The sequence below is a fragment of the Anguilla anguilla genome, chromosome 5 (assembly GCF_013347855.1).
Source record: "Anguilla anguilla isolate fAngAng1 chromosome 5, fAngAng1.pri, whole genome shotgun sequence".
Taxonomy (NCBI): Eukaryota; Metazoa; Chordata; class Actinopteri; order Anguilliformes; family Anguillidae; genus Anguilla; species Anguilla anguilla.
In genome coordinates this window covers 20,014,362-20,029,582 of record NC_049205.1, presented here as the reverse complement: position 1 = coordinate 20,029,582, position 15,221 = coordinate 20,014,362, and the positions used below count along the sequence as shown (strand labels likewise).

Here is a 15,221-nt window from a genome sequence, read left to right as displayed (position 1 = left end):
GGCCAAGTTACTTGAAACAATTTAGGAAATATTGGGTAGCATTACTTTGGAATACAGTTTGTTTAATTTGTGTGAGGTAAAATAGCCAATATTGTTTCTAACTTGGTGAAATTTTGACATCAATACTTGTAACGGCAGGCCTAGATTTTGTCAGTTTGAATGAATGATTTATAGACAGTGCTTTGTATGTGTGAGTAACTTTTTTATACGATAACAACGTATTTTTCATCAGATACTAAACCTAATACAACTGGAACTAATCAGTGTTGGGCTAACACCGTTAAACCAGAACTGCCAGTCTCAGATGATTGATGAACGTCTTTTATTTTGTTATAATTTCACAGGGAGTGTGCACCGGAAACTGTCGACTGGAAGTAGTACTGTTTTCAGCTTCACGGAACAGTCTTGTTTACGTTCGCGTGTGTACCTTAGCGTCTTCAAAACGTAAAAATTAATATTAATTTGATATTCGTACGCGCACAGTGTCGGAATTTCAAGAATCAGATACTACACTTAATAGATTCCTTGTTTAAAGGGTGTGAGATGAAATGACAACGTCTACATTACAGGTCACTTATCCAGATTCATTTCTATCTTTCCGTTACACTAGCGGAGTGGCTATTGGGCTAATTGTAACGGTGCGAGCTAAACAAAGCTGTCATGGATTAGCTTCCATGCGCATTTGTGTGAAACAGATATAACTGCACCGTAAAGACAACAGAAATCATATATATCTGGCGAGCCCTGTGCCATTGGCTAAAATACATGCAAACAGAACTAGCTAGAGTATAAGTGCGAGCTAACATTTTGTCACTTAAACATTTATGGCTACAAGCAAACTTGTGAATGCTATAATTTATGTAGCTAGTAATAGTTGTTAATTATGATAGCTGCGTTCGTGATACATTATTATGAACTGAAGGCTTTTCTCTTGATTCTTTACTTGGTGACGTGCTACCATTGATGTGCCTATTTCGGTGTTTTACCCTGCTGGTACATGACTGTGCACACTCTTTTGTTGTGCACTTCGAGATTTTTTTTCAGCGTTTTAAATGTATTACGTGAGTTAGTTTAATTCGTCAACATTCTAGATTTATAGCTGATTAAATTCGAGCCATATTTGTGAATGGCTTATGACTTCGTGAATGCCAAATGATAAATGGTCAGCAGTCGAAGATAGTTTTCTAGGCACGCCATATTTATTAGTTACTATTTGCTGTTAACCTGTAGGTAAAGTTAAATGGTTGTGCATTGTTGGTTATGGCGAGTTTTGTGTGTTTTAATGTTAATTAAGATTAGAGAAATTATGTAACTTGCTGTGTGATGCAGAAAGCGATCGATCTGGTGACAAAAGCCACGGAAGAGGACAAGGCGAAGAACTATGAAGAGGCCTTGCGTCTATACCAGCACGCCGTGGAATATTTCCTGCACGCCATCAAGTGTAAGCTTGGCATTTCGGATCGTGCGTGCACGGAGATTGGAGATGGGGTTATTAGCAAAAAAAAAAAAAAACGAGCCAAAAAATTTCCCCTCTTCTCACACAACCTACCCTTGGCAGAGCTTGTCATAGATGACTCTTTATCAGTGGTGGTGACAAATCCTATTCCTGGATATCTACCATCTAACCATGTTAAGGTTAGAGTGAAAACCTATAAAATGGTTAATTTCAAGGAGCTGGGTTGGTTGCCTCTGGTGTGTGTGATGTACTGTATGTGAATGGGCGAGGATAACCATTAAATTGGAGTGGGGTTTTATGATTTTGAATAGCTAGTAATGAGAAAAAATGTATGTTTCTTTCTGATGTGGCAAATTTTTCAGAAGTCAAGTACTTGTGGTGGAGAGACTGGAAAATTAATTTGGGGTTTATATTCTTGCTGCCTCCCCTAGACGAAGCACACAGCGACAAGGCCAAGGAGAGCATTCGGGGGAAGTGTGTGCAATACTTGGACAGAGCCGAGAAGCTGAAGGACTACCTGAAGAACAAGGAAAAACAGGGGAAGAAGCCAGTGAAGGAGGCACAGAACAATGACAAGTACAGAGAATTGCACACTGCATATCCACACACGTGCACATACAGACATGCACTTTGCATGTACTCACATACCCACAACTGCAGGCGCACACGCTGCAAATCTTCACATATGTACACCACACGCAAACACACAGTGCAAGTCCGTATACACAAACACTCACACAGAGACTATATTTAGCCACATATACATACTAACCGACAAACTGAATACCCACGCTTTTATTTACAAGGGTGGTCTGACACTGTTTGTGTGTATGTGTGTTTTCTTCAGGAGTGACAGTGACAGTGAGGGTGAAAACCCAGAGAGAAAGAAGCTCCAGGAGCAGCTGATGGGTCAGTGTTCTCTGTCTGTGTGTCTGTCGCAGTGTTGTGATGGAAAATGTCTGTTAGTGCAGTTTCAACAAGAACAGGCTAGGAGAGTAGTATCTGTTTCTGGGTTTCATACCGACTTTTCCCTTTGTTTTTTATTGTACCCAGTCATTTACAGATTTCTCAGTAAGCTCGTGTGTAGCTTAAGACTGTTCTTGTGTCCATAAATGAAACCTAATGTAGTCTATCGGTGAATCCTGCATTATGTAGTTGGTGGGGTACTGGCCTTGCAGGAGCAGATAATGCCCACCACCAAGGTTGAATATGACTTTGTGCATGTGCATTGTGGCATCGTGGGTTGAGTCGCTCATGGTTTGGGTTGAGTTGCTCGTGGTTTGGGTTGAGTTGCTTGTGGTTTAGAATGTTTCCTCTCTTTTCTCAGGTGCCATCGTGATGGAGAAGCCCAATGTCAGGTGGAACGACGTAGCTGGACTGGAAGGCGCCAAAGAGGCCCTGAAAGAGGCAGTCATCCTGCCTATCAAATTCCCTCACCTTTTCACAGGTGGGACACTACCTCCCTACATACCCTTTCGCGGGAAATGCGCGTTCCCGTGAACTGTTTCACATGCGAGGCCAAACTATTACGTGTGAATTTCACTGCGCAGCTTTTTACAGGTTAGACACCCCACACACACAGCTTCTCATAGGTGACTTATCGCTAACCTGTCTTCAAAGATGAGATGTAGCCATATATTTGATTCCGCAGGTGAGACAAATCCATGCATATTTTCACAGACGTAAACATTGTTAATATGGACTGCATTTCTTTAAGACGTGTTTGTGAAAGAGAAGCAACACCCTGGATGGAAGCTAGAGTGCAAGAATGCTTAGCAAATAACTGTTGCATACCTGACTAAATTTGGGTAACTGTCTCTCTAGGTAAACGCACCCCTTGGCGAGGGATCTTGCTCTTTGGCCCTCCTGGAACAGGAAAGTCCTACCTTGCCAAGGCAGTCGCCACGGAGGCCAACAACTCAACCTTTTTCTCAGTCTCATCCTCAGACCTGATGTCCAAGTGGCTGGGAGAGAGTGAAAAGTGAGAGACTAACTGACCTCCTGTACACATTTTACCAACACTCTGTCTCTCTGTCAATATTTTTGAATCTCTTTCCTGCCATATCCCCCCCCCCCCCCTTTCTCTCTCAGACTAGTGAAGAACCTGTTTGAACTGGCCCGGCAGCACAAGCCCTCTATAATCTTCATCGATGAGGTGGACTCTCTGTGTGGCTCGAGGAACGAAAATGAGAGCGAGGCGGCGCGCCGAATCAAGACTGAGTTCCTGGTGCAGATGCAGGGTGAGAGTTCCTGTCACTCCTCCCGTGGACATAGAGTAGATACGGACTGACTGGTTCCTGTCACTCCTCCCATGGACATAGAGCAGATACAGACTGACCAGCTCCTGTCACTTTTCCCATGGACATAGAGTAGATGCGGACTGACAGTTAACCAGTCGCAGATCGAAATAGGAAGTAGCATACGCAGTAACACCCATTAGATTCCAGTTAAGAGGCAGGTACCATAAATGATCAATATGGTTTATTCTGGAGAAGGGGAGTTGGTTCACACAACAGCATATATGTTCCACTGAGGGGCATTCGTATCGCATCACTCCTCTTTACCTATGATAACTACTTTAACTATGGACAATATTGATTAGTTAGTGAAAATACACACATATATGAAAAAACGTAACATTTTAATTCCAGCACACCTTTTCAAGCTATTTATTATCATTGATGCAAAACTAATGAGTTTTAAATGAAAACTACTGGACTAACACTTTCCAATGATAGAAAAAATGTGAAATACTGTGTTCTCAAAATTCAATGAAGAAGCACTATTGCTAGAAAATACAATGTGCAAAAGTCAGTATTTAATGGAGAGGAGGGCTCAACCAAGAATAGTTCCAAAAAGAATCCAAAATCAAAGCATATCACTGAAAAGGAGATTTATCATTTGTGTATTTAAATAAGGTGAAAGTAATTTTATTCAAATATTAATGTTGAACTATTTTCATCAGTAACAAATAAAAATTCTTTAAATTGGTGTATTTCAACGTCCATTTAAAGGTTTCAAACATTTCAGTATTATGCACGTTCTGCAGTCTGTATTAGAGCTTTTTGTCAGTTGCTAACTTCTCCAGTGAAACCACTTTGAACCAGTCCTCTTGGCTGCATTATGAGCCTTGAAATGCATGTGGCCTCATCATGCCAATCTCTGATTTGACAGGTGTGGGCAACAACAACGACGGAATCCTAGTTCTTGGAGCGACCAACATACCCTGGGTCTTGGATGCTGCCATTCGCAGAAGGTCAGGGGTTAGACTGGAGAAGGGGTGGGATGGGTTGGGATGCAAAATTAGGGAGTACAGAATTTTAAAGGTCCAGGAAACTGAAATCTGTGAATTCTTGGCTTATGTTGTTTTAATACGTTTGCATTCCCTCCCTCCCTCCAAACTGTTGCTACTTGTGATGCTCGGCCTAACGTTAGCTAGCGATAATGAAATAACTTTCAAGCTTAGTTATGTGGAATTAAAGCCCTTCTTTATTAGGGTGTAATTTCCGGAGTTTGAGCCTGCGGTCAAATCTAATGTTAGTGTACAGTAGCTCAGTGTTACAACATTATTAAGCATTGAATGACCTGCTGGTTTAACTATATGATGGTGTAGCCTAGCTTATGTTGCTTTCTTTCATGTTGTCGGGTAGTGTAGTGTTACTGCACCGGACACCTTGCACTAACCTAGGAATAGTTTGCATATGAGGTGTTTTACGGATTTGAATATTAATGACCAGAGAATACACACCCACCCTGTCCTTATCTGCCGAATAGGTCACAATATCTAATACATCTAATAGTCTAACAACACATCTAATAGTGTTTTTTAATTTATTTTTTTACAATTTAATGGTTATAATTGGATTAAAAACTTGAAGAAAATATTAAGAAGATAATCAGTTGTCACTTCTGGGGAATATAACCACAATTTGAATCCAGTTTCCTGGACCTTTAAGCAAGCCACTAGCATGGTTGGGGTCAATTCTGTTTAATTTCAACGATTTCAGGAAATTAATTCAAATTCCAGTTAGAAAAGTCTCCACTAAACATTGGGGATAGATTTTTTTCAGTTCAGTTCCTGAAATGGCTGAACTGTAATGAAATTTACCCCTTTTCTTGTCACACGTTGATCTGTTTTTAATTACTTTGTTCTTTTCAGTTTTTTTTGTCCCAGGATAACTGAGTCCGTTGTTAGACAGATGAGTGTCTGCAGGTCTTTAGGTAGTGATTTGAGAGTCGTGTTGAGAGCGGATGTGGTTGCCTGTGTTCTGACTGGTCCGATGCGTCTCCAGGTTCGAGAAGCGCATTTACATCCCCCTCCCGGAGGAGCCGGCCCGGGCCCAAATGTTCCGGCTCCACCTGGGCAACACCCCCCACAGCCTGGGGGAGGCCGACCTGCGGGAGCTGGCCCGAAAGACGGACGGGTACTCCGGCGCCGACATCAGCGTCATCGTACGAGACGCCCTGATGCAGCCCGTCAGGAAGGTGCAGTCTGCCACGCATTTCAAAAAGGTGAAATCGCACACCCCTTATCCACTATACATAGGGACATCAGTTTGTCTCCTGTTGTTTTCTCGCATTGTACCTCAGTGCCCCGCCAGCTAGAGGTCACAGTAGCCTCTTTGTCAAGCCCCATCTCAATGATCCCATTTGAACCACCTCAATAATCTAAGCTGATAAAGTCATTTCCACTAATTACACCCAGATAATGATTGACAGCGATGTTTACAAACGACATTCACGTGTTTAATTAAATTTGATAACTTACTACCGGGGACATGCTGCAGTATTTTAAAATGCTGTACTGGTACTTGATAGGTTCTGTTAGAAACAGTGGGAAATGCCCACATTAAAAACGAGAGGAGTTTTATATCATTTTAAGAGACCGCGTGGTATTGCATTTCTTTTTAATCAATTCCCCTTCCTGTCCCAGGTTAGAGGTCCATCTCGGAGCAACAGTTCAGTGATGGTGGATGACCTCTTGACCCCCTGTTCCCCCGGCGATCCTGATGCCATAGAGATGACCTGGATGGAGGTGCCCAGTGACAAGCTGCTGGAGCCCATTGTGTGCATGGTGAGAAAAACATGCTTGTACACACACAGGCACTCACACACTCGTGCACACGCACAGATACACACGCATAACACTAGCCCTACACACTCATGCACCTTCACTCACATACACACACACGCTCAAACACTGTTCACACTAATACTCACACACAACATACGAACAAATGCATGCACACTTACAAACTGCTTTTGTGTGCTTGGTGCACAACTTTGTCATTAGATCTAGAGAATTCTCAGACCCCGACAGTATGTAACCTGGCTACCTTTGGAACAGTAATTTCCTATGTGTTACTTGTACTTAAATCTGCTTAAATGTGACGGTAGCATATGTGTGCATCACATTATTCATTGTGTTATGACAAGGGTTGGCATCCCTGGGGTTATACAGCGTGTTATACAGAATGTTCTGTTGCATATTGAAGTTCCCGCATATTCAACCATACGTTCATCCTGAATGATTTGCTAGGTTTAGTGTTTTGGGAGATTCATGGTTGCGTTGTGGAGGTGGGAACGTTGGCTCCTCTAGGTGGTGTTTGGGTAATGTAGTGCAACAAGCCAATGTATGTAATTGGCCACACTCAGTCGTCTGTTGAGTTCAGTTCCGTTCGGGTTTTAAAATTCTGAGCGTTCTTGTTTGTTTGTGTGCGTTCCAGTCGGACATGCTGCGGTCTTTGGCGACCACGCGGCCCACAGTCAACACCGAGGACCTGCTGAAGGTGAAGAAGTTCACTGAGGACTTTGGACAGGAGGGATAAAGAGGGCGGAACCAAAAGCATCCCACCCACAACCTCAGCCCTCTAACCACTCCCCCCTTGTCTCTCTAATCTGGACTGTCTATACACTACCGTGTGCCAGCAGGAAGGAGCGTGTTACTTTGTATGGTCTTTGTTTATGGACTGTGCTCTCCATGTCTCTCAGACATACACAGTCTCCCCTCTGCTGCTTGTTTCTGTGCTTCGTTTATTTCTGAAGGATAGATGAGTGTAAGGAGCACCTTGAAGTGTGTGTGCGTGCGTGTGCGCGTGCGTGTATATTTGTAGGTGTATGTGTATTTACATACATATAGGTGTGTGTGTGCATACATGCGTGTGGTTATGTGTGTGCATGTGTGCCTGCTGTAGTTACAGAAAAAAACCTGGCTACAGTGTTTTGAATGTTTTGTGGATTGTTGAGTGATGGTCACTCAGCAAGACTGTCAGGTACTCCCAACCCAATACAGTCATGACAACTTATGTTTTCCAGCAGTATTACTTACCCACTGTATGTATTTATTTTTATTTTAATTTTATTTAATTTTATTTAATGTTTCCGAAAAGGATTCTGAAGTATGAACACTAACACTGGCCTGTCTCCCTCTGAAGAAATGAGAGTTGCTTGCAGGTGCTCAACATGTGGAGAGGAAGGTTTTTGTAGGGTTAGTCGGTGACCATGAAGACAATAGGGTGTATATACTGTACACATTCTGTCTGTACAACATAAGGCATTGTGTGGAACGCTTTCGAGTAATAGACACAATTTACACCATTGTTTTGAGGGGTAAAAAGAATGGCTTTGTTCTCCTGTCTTATTGTTATCTCTGTACATTGAGTAGAACAGTGTTAAATGCTGTCCTTTGGTCTGGTCTCCATGGAGATGGTACCAAATATGCCTGTCACTTTGATGACCAGGTTTGTCTTATTGCATTAAAGCCCTTGAATTGTGAAACAATGAGGTTTCTCAGTTATTTCCTTTCTTTTTCTGTGACCTGTTTTCTGGAGTTTCACCAAGCATTCGTTTCCATGGTTATTTTGTGGTACAATGTGATACCATGTACATTTACCATTAGATTAACTGAAAACACACTGAAAGCAGCTCAGTGATCTTCCATTTTAGGCTTCAGAAGCAAGGTGTTCGGACCCCTTAGTCAATCAATGATTAAATTAAGCACTTCAGTGCAGGAACACATTAAAAAAAAAACCAGCAGACACAGCGGCCTGCCAGGATTTGAGTTTGAAATTCCTGATTTAAAGTTCCCTGACAGCTGACTGACAACTGCAGCTGCTGTAGATTGAAACACGTCACCGTGGTTACCCAGCACAAAAGTCCTCTTGAAGTTCACAGGCATCAGGTGCTACACAGAAGAGCTTATAGAACTGTTACAGATTGATAAATATATACAGTGCAGTATGTTAGTATTTACTCCAGCGTATTGGAGGTTAATTGCAGACTGTTAGCTTTAATGCATAATATATATATATGGTTTGGCTGTACTCCACAATTTGGTATCTAACAATTCACATGTGGTTAACATGCACATTGTCAGCTTTTATTTAAAGGTATTTTATATACTTAGGTTTCACTATAGAAATTTGAGCACTTTTTATGCAATGACTGCTTAAAATCTGTGGCCCATAGACATCACCAGGTGCTGAGTGTCTTCCTGGTTGTGCTCTGCCAGGCCTTTACTGCAGTCATTTTTAGCTACTGCCTGTTTCAGTTTTCTCTTCAGCATAAGAAACACATGTTCAATTGGATTCAGTCATGAATTATCTTGTTTTTGGCTTTGAGAAACTCCTTTGTTGCTTTAGCAGTATGTTCGGGATCATCGTCTTGCTGTAGGATGAAGCACCAGCCAATGAGTTTGGAGGTATTTGCTTGAACTTGAGCGGATAAGATGCTTCTGTATACTTCAGAATTCAGCTGCAATCAGCAGTTACATCATCAATGAAGAAAAGTGAGCCAGTACCTGTGGCAGCCATACATGCCCAAATCATAACACACCCACCATGTTTCACAGATGAGGGGGAGGGATGCTCTGGACCTTGGACAGTTCCCTTTGGCCTCCACACTTTATACAAGTGACTGTGGATCTCATCTGTCCACAAGACCTTATCCCAGAATTCTGCAGGCTCATTTAGGGCCCTCATGGCAGCCTGTAACCTGGCCATCCTGTTTTTGCGGTTAACTAGAGGGTTCCATCTCGCCGTCTAGCATCTGTAGTTCTGTTTGTGAAGTCTTCTGCAGACCATAATCACTGACACATCCTTGCCTGTCTCCTCAAGAGTGTTTCTGATCTGTCAGACAGGTGTTTTGGGGCATTATGGTGAGAATTCTTTGAACATCAACTGTAGAGGTCTTCCTAGACTTACCAGGACCATTGCAATTACTGAGCTCACCAGTGATCTGTTTTTTCTTAATGATGTTCCAAACAGGTGATTTTTGGTAAGCCTAAGATTTAGCCTGTGCTTCTTTTTATTTCTCAGCCTCATAATAGCTTCCTTGACTTTCATTGTCACAAATCTGGTACTTATGTTCACAAAAAAGCAAGAATCAAAACAAGACACTGAAAGATTTCTTTTACCTGCATTAAGGAAGCAATTGAACCTGACTAATCAAAAACACTTGTGAAGTAATTTGTTCCAAAATGGGGGCCTATGTATAAAAAGTGCTGTAATTTCTGGTGAAACCTTAAGAAAATACCCTTTAATAAAAGCTGAGAATCTTAACCATGTGAATTGTTTGAGTACAAAACTAAAATTGTGGTACATAGACCCAAATCAAGAAAATGTCTTTGTCCCAAACATATTGTGTGTGTGTATAATGTGTGTGGCCACATTATAAGGTACACCTGCTTGTTAATGCAAATATCCTGCTCTGCCAAACAGTGAATCATGTGCAACTTAGTACACTATATGACAAAAAGTGTCTGGATTCACCTTGGCCTGGGGCTGTTTTTCATGGTTTGGGCTAGGCCCCTTAGTTCCAGTGAAGGAAAATCTTAACGCTACAGCATACAAACACATTCTAGACGATTCTGTGCTACCCCAACAGTTCGGGGAAGGCCCTTTCCTGTTTCCACATGACAATGATTCCGCACACACAGCGAGCTCCATACAGAAATGGTTTTCTTAAGAACGGTGTGGAAGAACTTGACTGGCCTGCACAGAGCCATGCCCTTAACCCCATCCGACTCCTTTGGGATGAATTGCAAAGCCAACTGCAAGCCAGGCCTAATCACCCAATCAGTGCCTGACCTTACTTATGCTCTTCTGGCTGAATGGAAGCAAATTCCAATGCTCCAACATCTAGTATAAAGCCTTCCCAGTGGAGTGAGTGGAGAGTGGAGGTTGTTATAGCAGCAAAGGGTGGACCAACTCCATATTAATGCCCATAATTTTTTATGAGATGTTGGATGTCAGGTGCCCACATACCTTTGGCCATGTAGTGTATATAAAGCATGCAGACATTTTTAAGAGGCTTAGTTGTTGTTTAGCCGAACATGTGCAATACGCGTGATTGAAGTGACTTTAATAGTGGTATGATTGTTGGTGTCAGAAGTGGTGGTTCCATGAACTGAGAAGCAGCTGCCCTCCTGAGATTTCACACACCACAGTCTCTAGAGTTTATAGAAAATTGCGCAATAAACATCAGAAACAAGGGCGTCTCTAAATGCATAAAATGTTGAACTTTGTTAGTGGATGTGCCTGTCAGATATGAGCAACTGGTTTTAAAATAAGTGTGTGTTACTGGATTGGAGTGTGTTTTGCTACTGCAGTGTTAATGTTCGTGTGTAACACATAGATAAGTAGGCCAGAGCTCACATGACTTATAAATAAGTCGGGAATGATGTAAACAAGAACCATATTAATCAGGAAAATGTGCACAATGTGCAGTTTTATCTGTGGTCACATGCAACAACCACTGACGTACTCTTATCAAAACATTACAGGAACCATATTAAATGTATTAATGGTTAACTAGAGAGACAGTGTGCTGACACTGCTCCCACGTAAAACACAACTGAAGATTGGAAAAATGTTACCTGGCCTGACAAATCTCGATTTCTGTTGTTGCATGTAGATACTATGGTCAGAATTTGGCATAAATACCATGAACCCATGGGTCCATCCTATTTATGTCAACGGTGCAGGCTGGTGGTGGCGGTGTAATGATGTGGGGATTGTTTTCTCGGCACATATTAGGCCCTTTAATACCAATTGAGCATTTGAATTTCATAGCATACCATGCACTGTACATCATTGGACCCTGTACATGTTTTAAGCTGACTTGTTCACAAGCGTCTGCTCACTGATTTAGTATTTTTCACATTGGTGGATAATGTTCAGGGTTTCCAGGACATTTGGGGAGTTGGGGGGTTGTATATGTACAGTGAATGGGGGGTAGGGGGGGGGGGGGGATTAGGATTACTGTCATGGTAAAATGATTTTGTTTCTGTAATTGTGTTCTGTTTTGTTATTTTTGATTTTCTTTTGTGTAGTTTCTTGCAATGGTTTCTCCTTGTGTGTTTATTACATATACATAAATTTGGCAAGAAAACCTGAGAAAGACTTCCAAGTCAGAACAGGCAATTTTTTCAAATGAATGGGGTGTACAGTGTGTGGCAGTGGTGACTAAAGCATGTTCAGGAGTTTAGTGAGATGTAGGAGTAACTAAAAGGTAGCTTGAGTTTTGGCATGCAGTTTGGCTTATTGACCAGAAGGTGGCAGTGAATCATTAAGTTGTGAGCTATTTTCCACATTCCTTTTATAAATGAGTGAAAAGGAAGGTTTCCTCCTGGTAATGTGGACATGTGCAGGTGATTACACATAAAGCAGTGCTCTGTGGGTCTTGTTATCATTGTTATAATTTTGAGAGTAGAAGATGGCATTAGAGGGAAATACTGTTTCTTTATTATACTTTGAGCAATGACCTGGGTGTCCTGCTCACTTGGCTGCTTCCCACTTCTACACTGTCACTGACGAAAGTCAATGCTCTTAAGTTTGTAAGTAAAAAAATACAAAGCAACACAGGCCTATACAGTCAGTTCTAGGGATGTCACAACGCCATAGTTGATACCAATACCAGTGAAATTCCATGATTCTCGATACCTAATTTGATACCATGGTAAAAAAATAAAATATTTAAGTGAAAGCGTTCAATTATGATCAGTGTCACTAAAACTTTGTAGTTAAGTCTGAACAAACAGCTAAAGCCCCAGTAGAAAACGGAATTAAATTCATATTAAAAGTCAGATATTCTGAATAGTCCTCGACATTCAATGAGGCCAAGCGATATGAGGGTACAGATGCTATGTAAATTACGCCAAAAGTGCGGAGACCAGTGTTCCTAAGCCTAAACTAGCCATGCTTAGTGAAATCTGTCTGTTTTTTGGTAACTTTAGGATCCTACTCTTATCATTAAATGAATGTGGAGTAAAATGTGAATTGAAAAGTCTGAAAAAGTCAATAGGCTATAACACATTAAGATGCTTGTCCACAATACATTCATTTTGGGTTAAGATGATATTTTAATCGCAATACTTATTTTGCTTTCCGGAAATACATTTTTCGGTTGTCCTGCCTACTTATGTGTGGCGGATATAGCGCTGCAGGAGCACTAGACCGCTGTTCGCTATTTTACTCATCGTTATTCTCTCTACTCTGGCCTGACCTTCGTGCAGTGTAGGTCAGACTGGGATCACCATTCTCAGTCATATAAGTACAATGGCATTGGCAGTGGGGTATAAAGCCATATGTAATCAATCATATTTCGTACATAGTTTCTCTCAGATTTTCTTATTAGTAGTACCTACAGACATTTGTTAAAGTGGAAACTGCTCTTTACTTAACTGGTTTAATGAATTGCTTTGTTACTGAATGAGCGATTATATTTTATATTTTATGTGATTATATTTAAGTGACTGTAGAAAGGAAAAAGTCTTACAACAATAATGAATATAATGATGATGATGATGATGATTATTATTATAAAAACATTGTTGTACAGCACATTTTACACATTTTTAGCTACAATTGCTTCACAGAAAGTAAGAGTTTCTTAGCTACCATGTGTCGCATGGGATAAAAGCATCTACCAAGTGATTGTTATGTAATGTACTGAGGTGTACTGTACTGTAGAAAAGTGTGTATGGTACGTTAAAAAAAAAGTGTATGGTAAAACAGAACAAGGACTGGAATGCACCATAGATAAGACAAAAGCATTCATGTGTAATGAAAATGATTTAGAATATTAAAAACATAATTCTAATAATTTAAATGAAGTATCTTAAAATTAGAATAAAATGTACCTCAAAAGAGGTGACGCTCAATTAACAGCAATGATGTAAAAGTGAGATTTTAAAAAGGAGTTAAAGGAAAACACTCACTCAAGGAAGGCAAAAGTGTGTCCCAGTGATTGCTGGGTAAAGATTAAGCAAACTGATCCAGGAGAACAAAGTCATGCAAAGCAGATCAATTTTTAATGGGCACCTGTTCAGAGTCAGAGGTTCCACATACGCACAGATCTTTATGTCATCAGGATGGACCATAAATGGTTAGATCAATATATCCACATAATATACTAAGGAATGAATCTGCACAACATCTAACGGATGCTTTGAAACTAGAAGTCCATACACACCTTTCCATGCTTTCCAAGTGTGGATGGGGATCGGCATGCATGCCAATGGAATTTATGAGAAGCACTAGGCCTATTTCTCACCTTTAAAGCTAACAGCAGTTTTAAATTTGAATCAATTTTTAGAACTAGCAACTGTCTCATCATATAGAAACTAAACTCTATTCACACATCCTTTAAAAAAAGTTAGCCTATATTTGATGTTTTGTGGCATGTGACAGCTGTTTAGATGCATGACTAAGCATTCTAAACCGCATCCTGTCACACAGTTTCTGTATCAAGGGCCAATTTTCTCAGTTACTCCCTTAACTCTCATGAGAAACAGAGTTTTCACACCACAGTGCAGTTGTCATGGGACCCAGTGCTTTGCAACTGCAGACCTGCCAACCTTAGGAAAATATTTTGAGTACCACAATAGTCAGTGTAACGCTTAGTTCACATGCTTTCGCACCACTTTGCTTTGCACGCACACACAAGCCTTTCTTCATAATTCATAAGTTTTGACTGTTAAAGAGATCAGGCAAAATTGAATCATTTGACCTGATGCTAAAATATCACTTGCACTGCACTGGGCTATATTATGATATACTTTCAAGTAAAAAGTTTGAGTACACCTGCTTAAAACAATTTTTTCCTGATTAATATTTGTGCATATTTGTGTGATATGTGTGCTTATACAAACTGATAACCATAAGTGAATTGCATTCACTTATTTAATAAAAATGGAAATAATTTATTTTGTATATTGTAACATATGTTTTCATTTTCAAGTATTTACAGAAACTTATGTTGTAATGTAAAAAAAAGCTTATGTTGCGATGTAAAACACTGTCAATTATGAATAAAACCAAGTTTCTGTCTTGATTTCCATTTTTATTTAATAATTAAATAATTGAATCAGCTTATACAGGCACACATCATATAGGCCTAATGAAAAAAATAGCATTCAACTGAAAAATTATCTAGGAATGTAGGCTTTTGTAACTAAAGGTTTAGCCACATTATTATCTGAATCTCCCTGGTGGTTAATGTTAAAATCATAATTGCACAATGTGCAAACTGCATGGTGCGGAAGTTTTGAGGGGCGGAAGCACGGCCATTGCTCCTGATATTTTGCGAGGCACTTCTCGGGGGCATGGACTCGCTTCTTTTCAGTAGGTCTGCTGCTCTCTCTCTCTCTCTCCTTGTTAGTATCCTCGTCATCTGACGTCATGATTATTTTCTAACTGCAAGGCTGGTCGGGTGACTGGCTGCAATAATAGGAATTATTTGCTACGTTAGCAGTCTATAGTCAAAC

At 40.6% G+C, this 15,221-nt stretch overlaps 1 protein-coding gene across 2 annotated transcripts; it reads left to right on the top strand.

The window, feature by feature from the left end:
- Positions 1–365: 365 nt before the first annotated feature.
- Positions 366–8,236, top strand: LOC118228533 (vacuolar protein sorting-associated protein 4A). 2 transcript variants are annotated; one of them, XM_035420123.1, is made up of 11 exons: positions 366–569; positions 1,330–1,441; positions 1,888–2,032; positions 2,304–2,365; positions 2,784–2,903; positions 3,281–3,437; positions 3,548–3,696; positions 4,631–4,712; positions 5,749–5,968; positions 6,390–6,530; positions 7,183–8,236. In XM_035420123.1, exons 1-11 carry the CDS (start codon positions 549–551, stop codon positions 7,282–7,284), a joined length of 1,311 nt encoding a protein of 436 aa, XP_035276014.1. In that variant the 5' UTR covers positions 366–548; the 3' UTR covers positions 7,285–8,236. The 2 variants fall into 2 exon arrangements, with proteins under 2 accessions (XP_035276014.1, XP_035276015.1); XM_035420124.1 differs by lacking the exon at positions 366–569 and adding an exon at positions 582–1,061.
- The last annotated feature ends 6,985 nt before the right edge of the window (positions 8,237–15,221 follow it).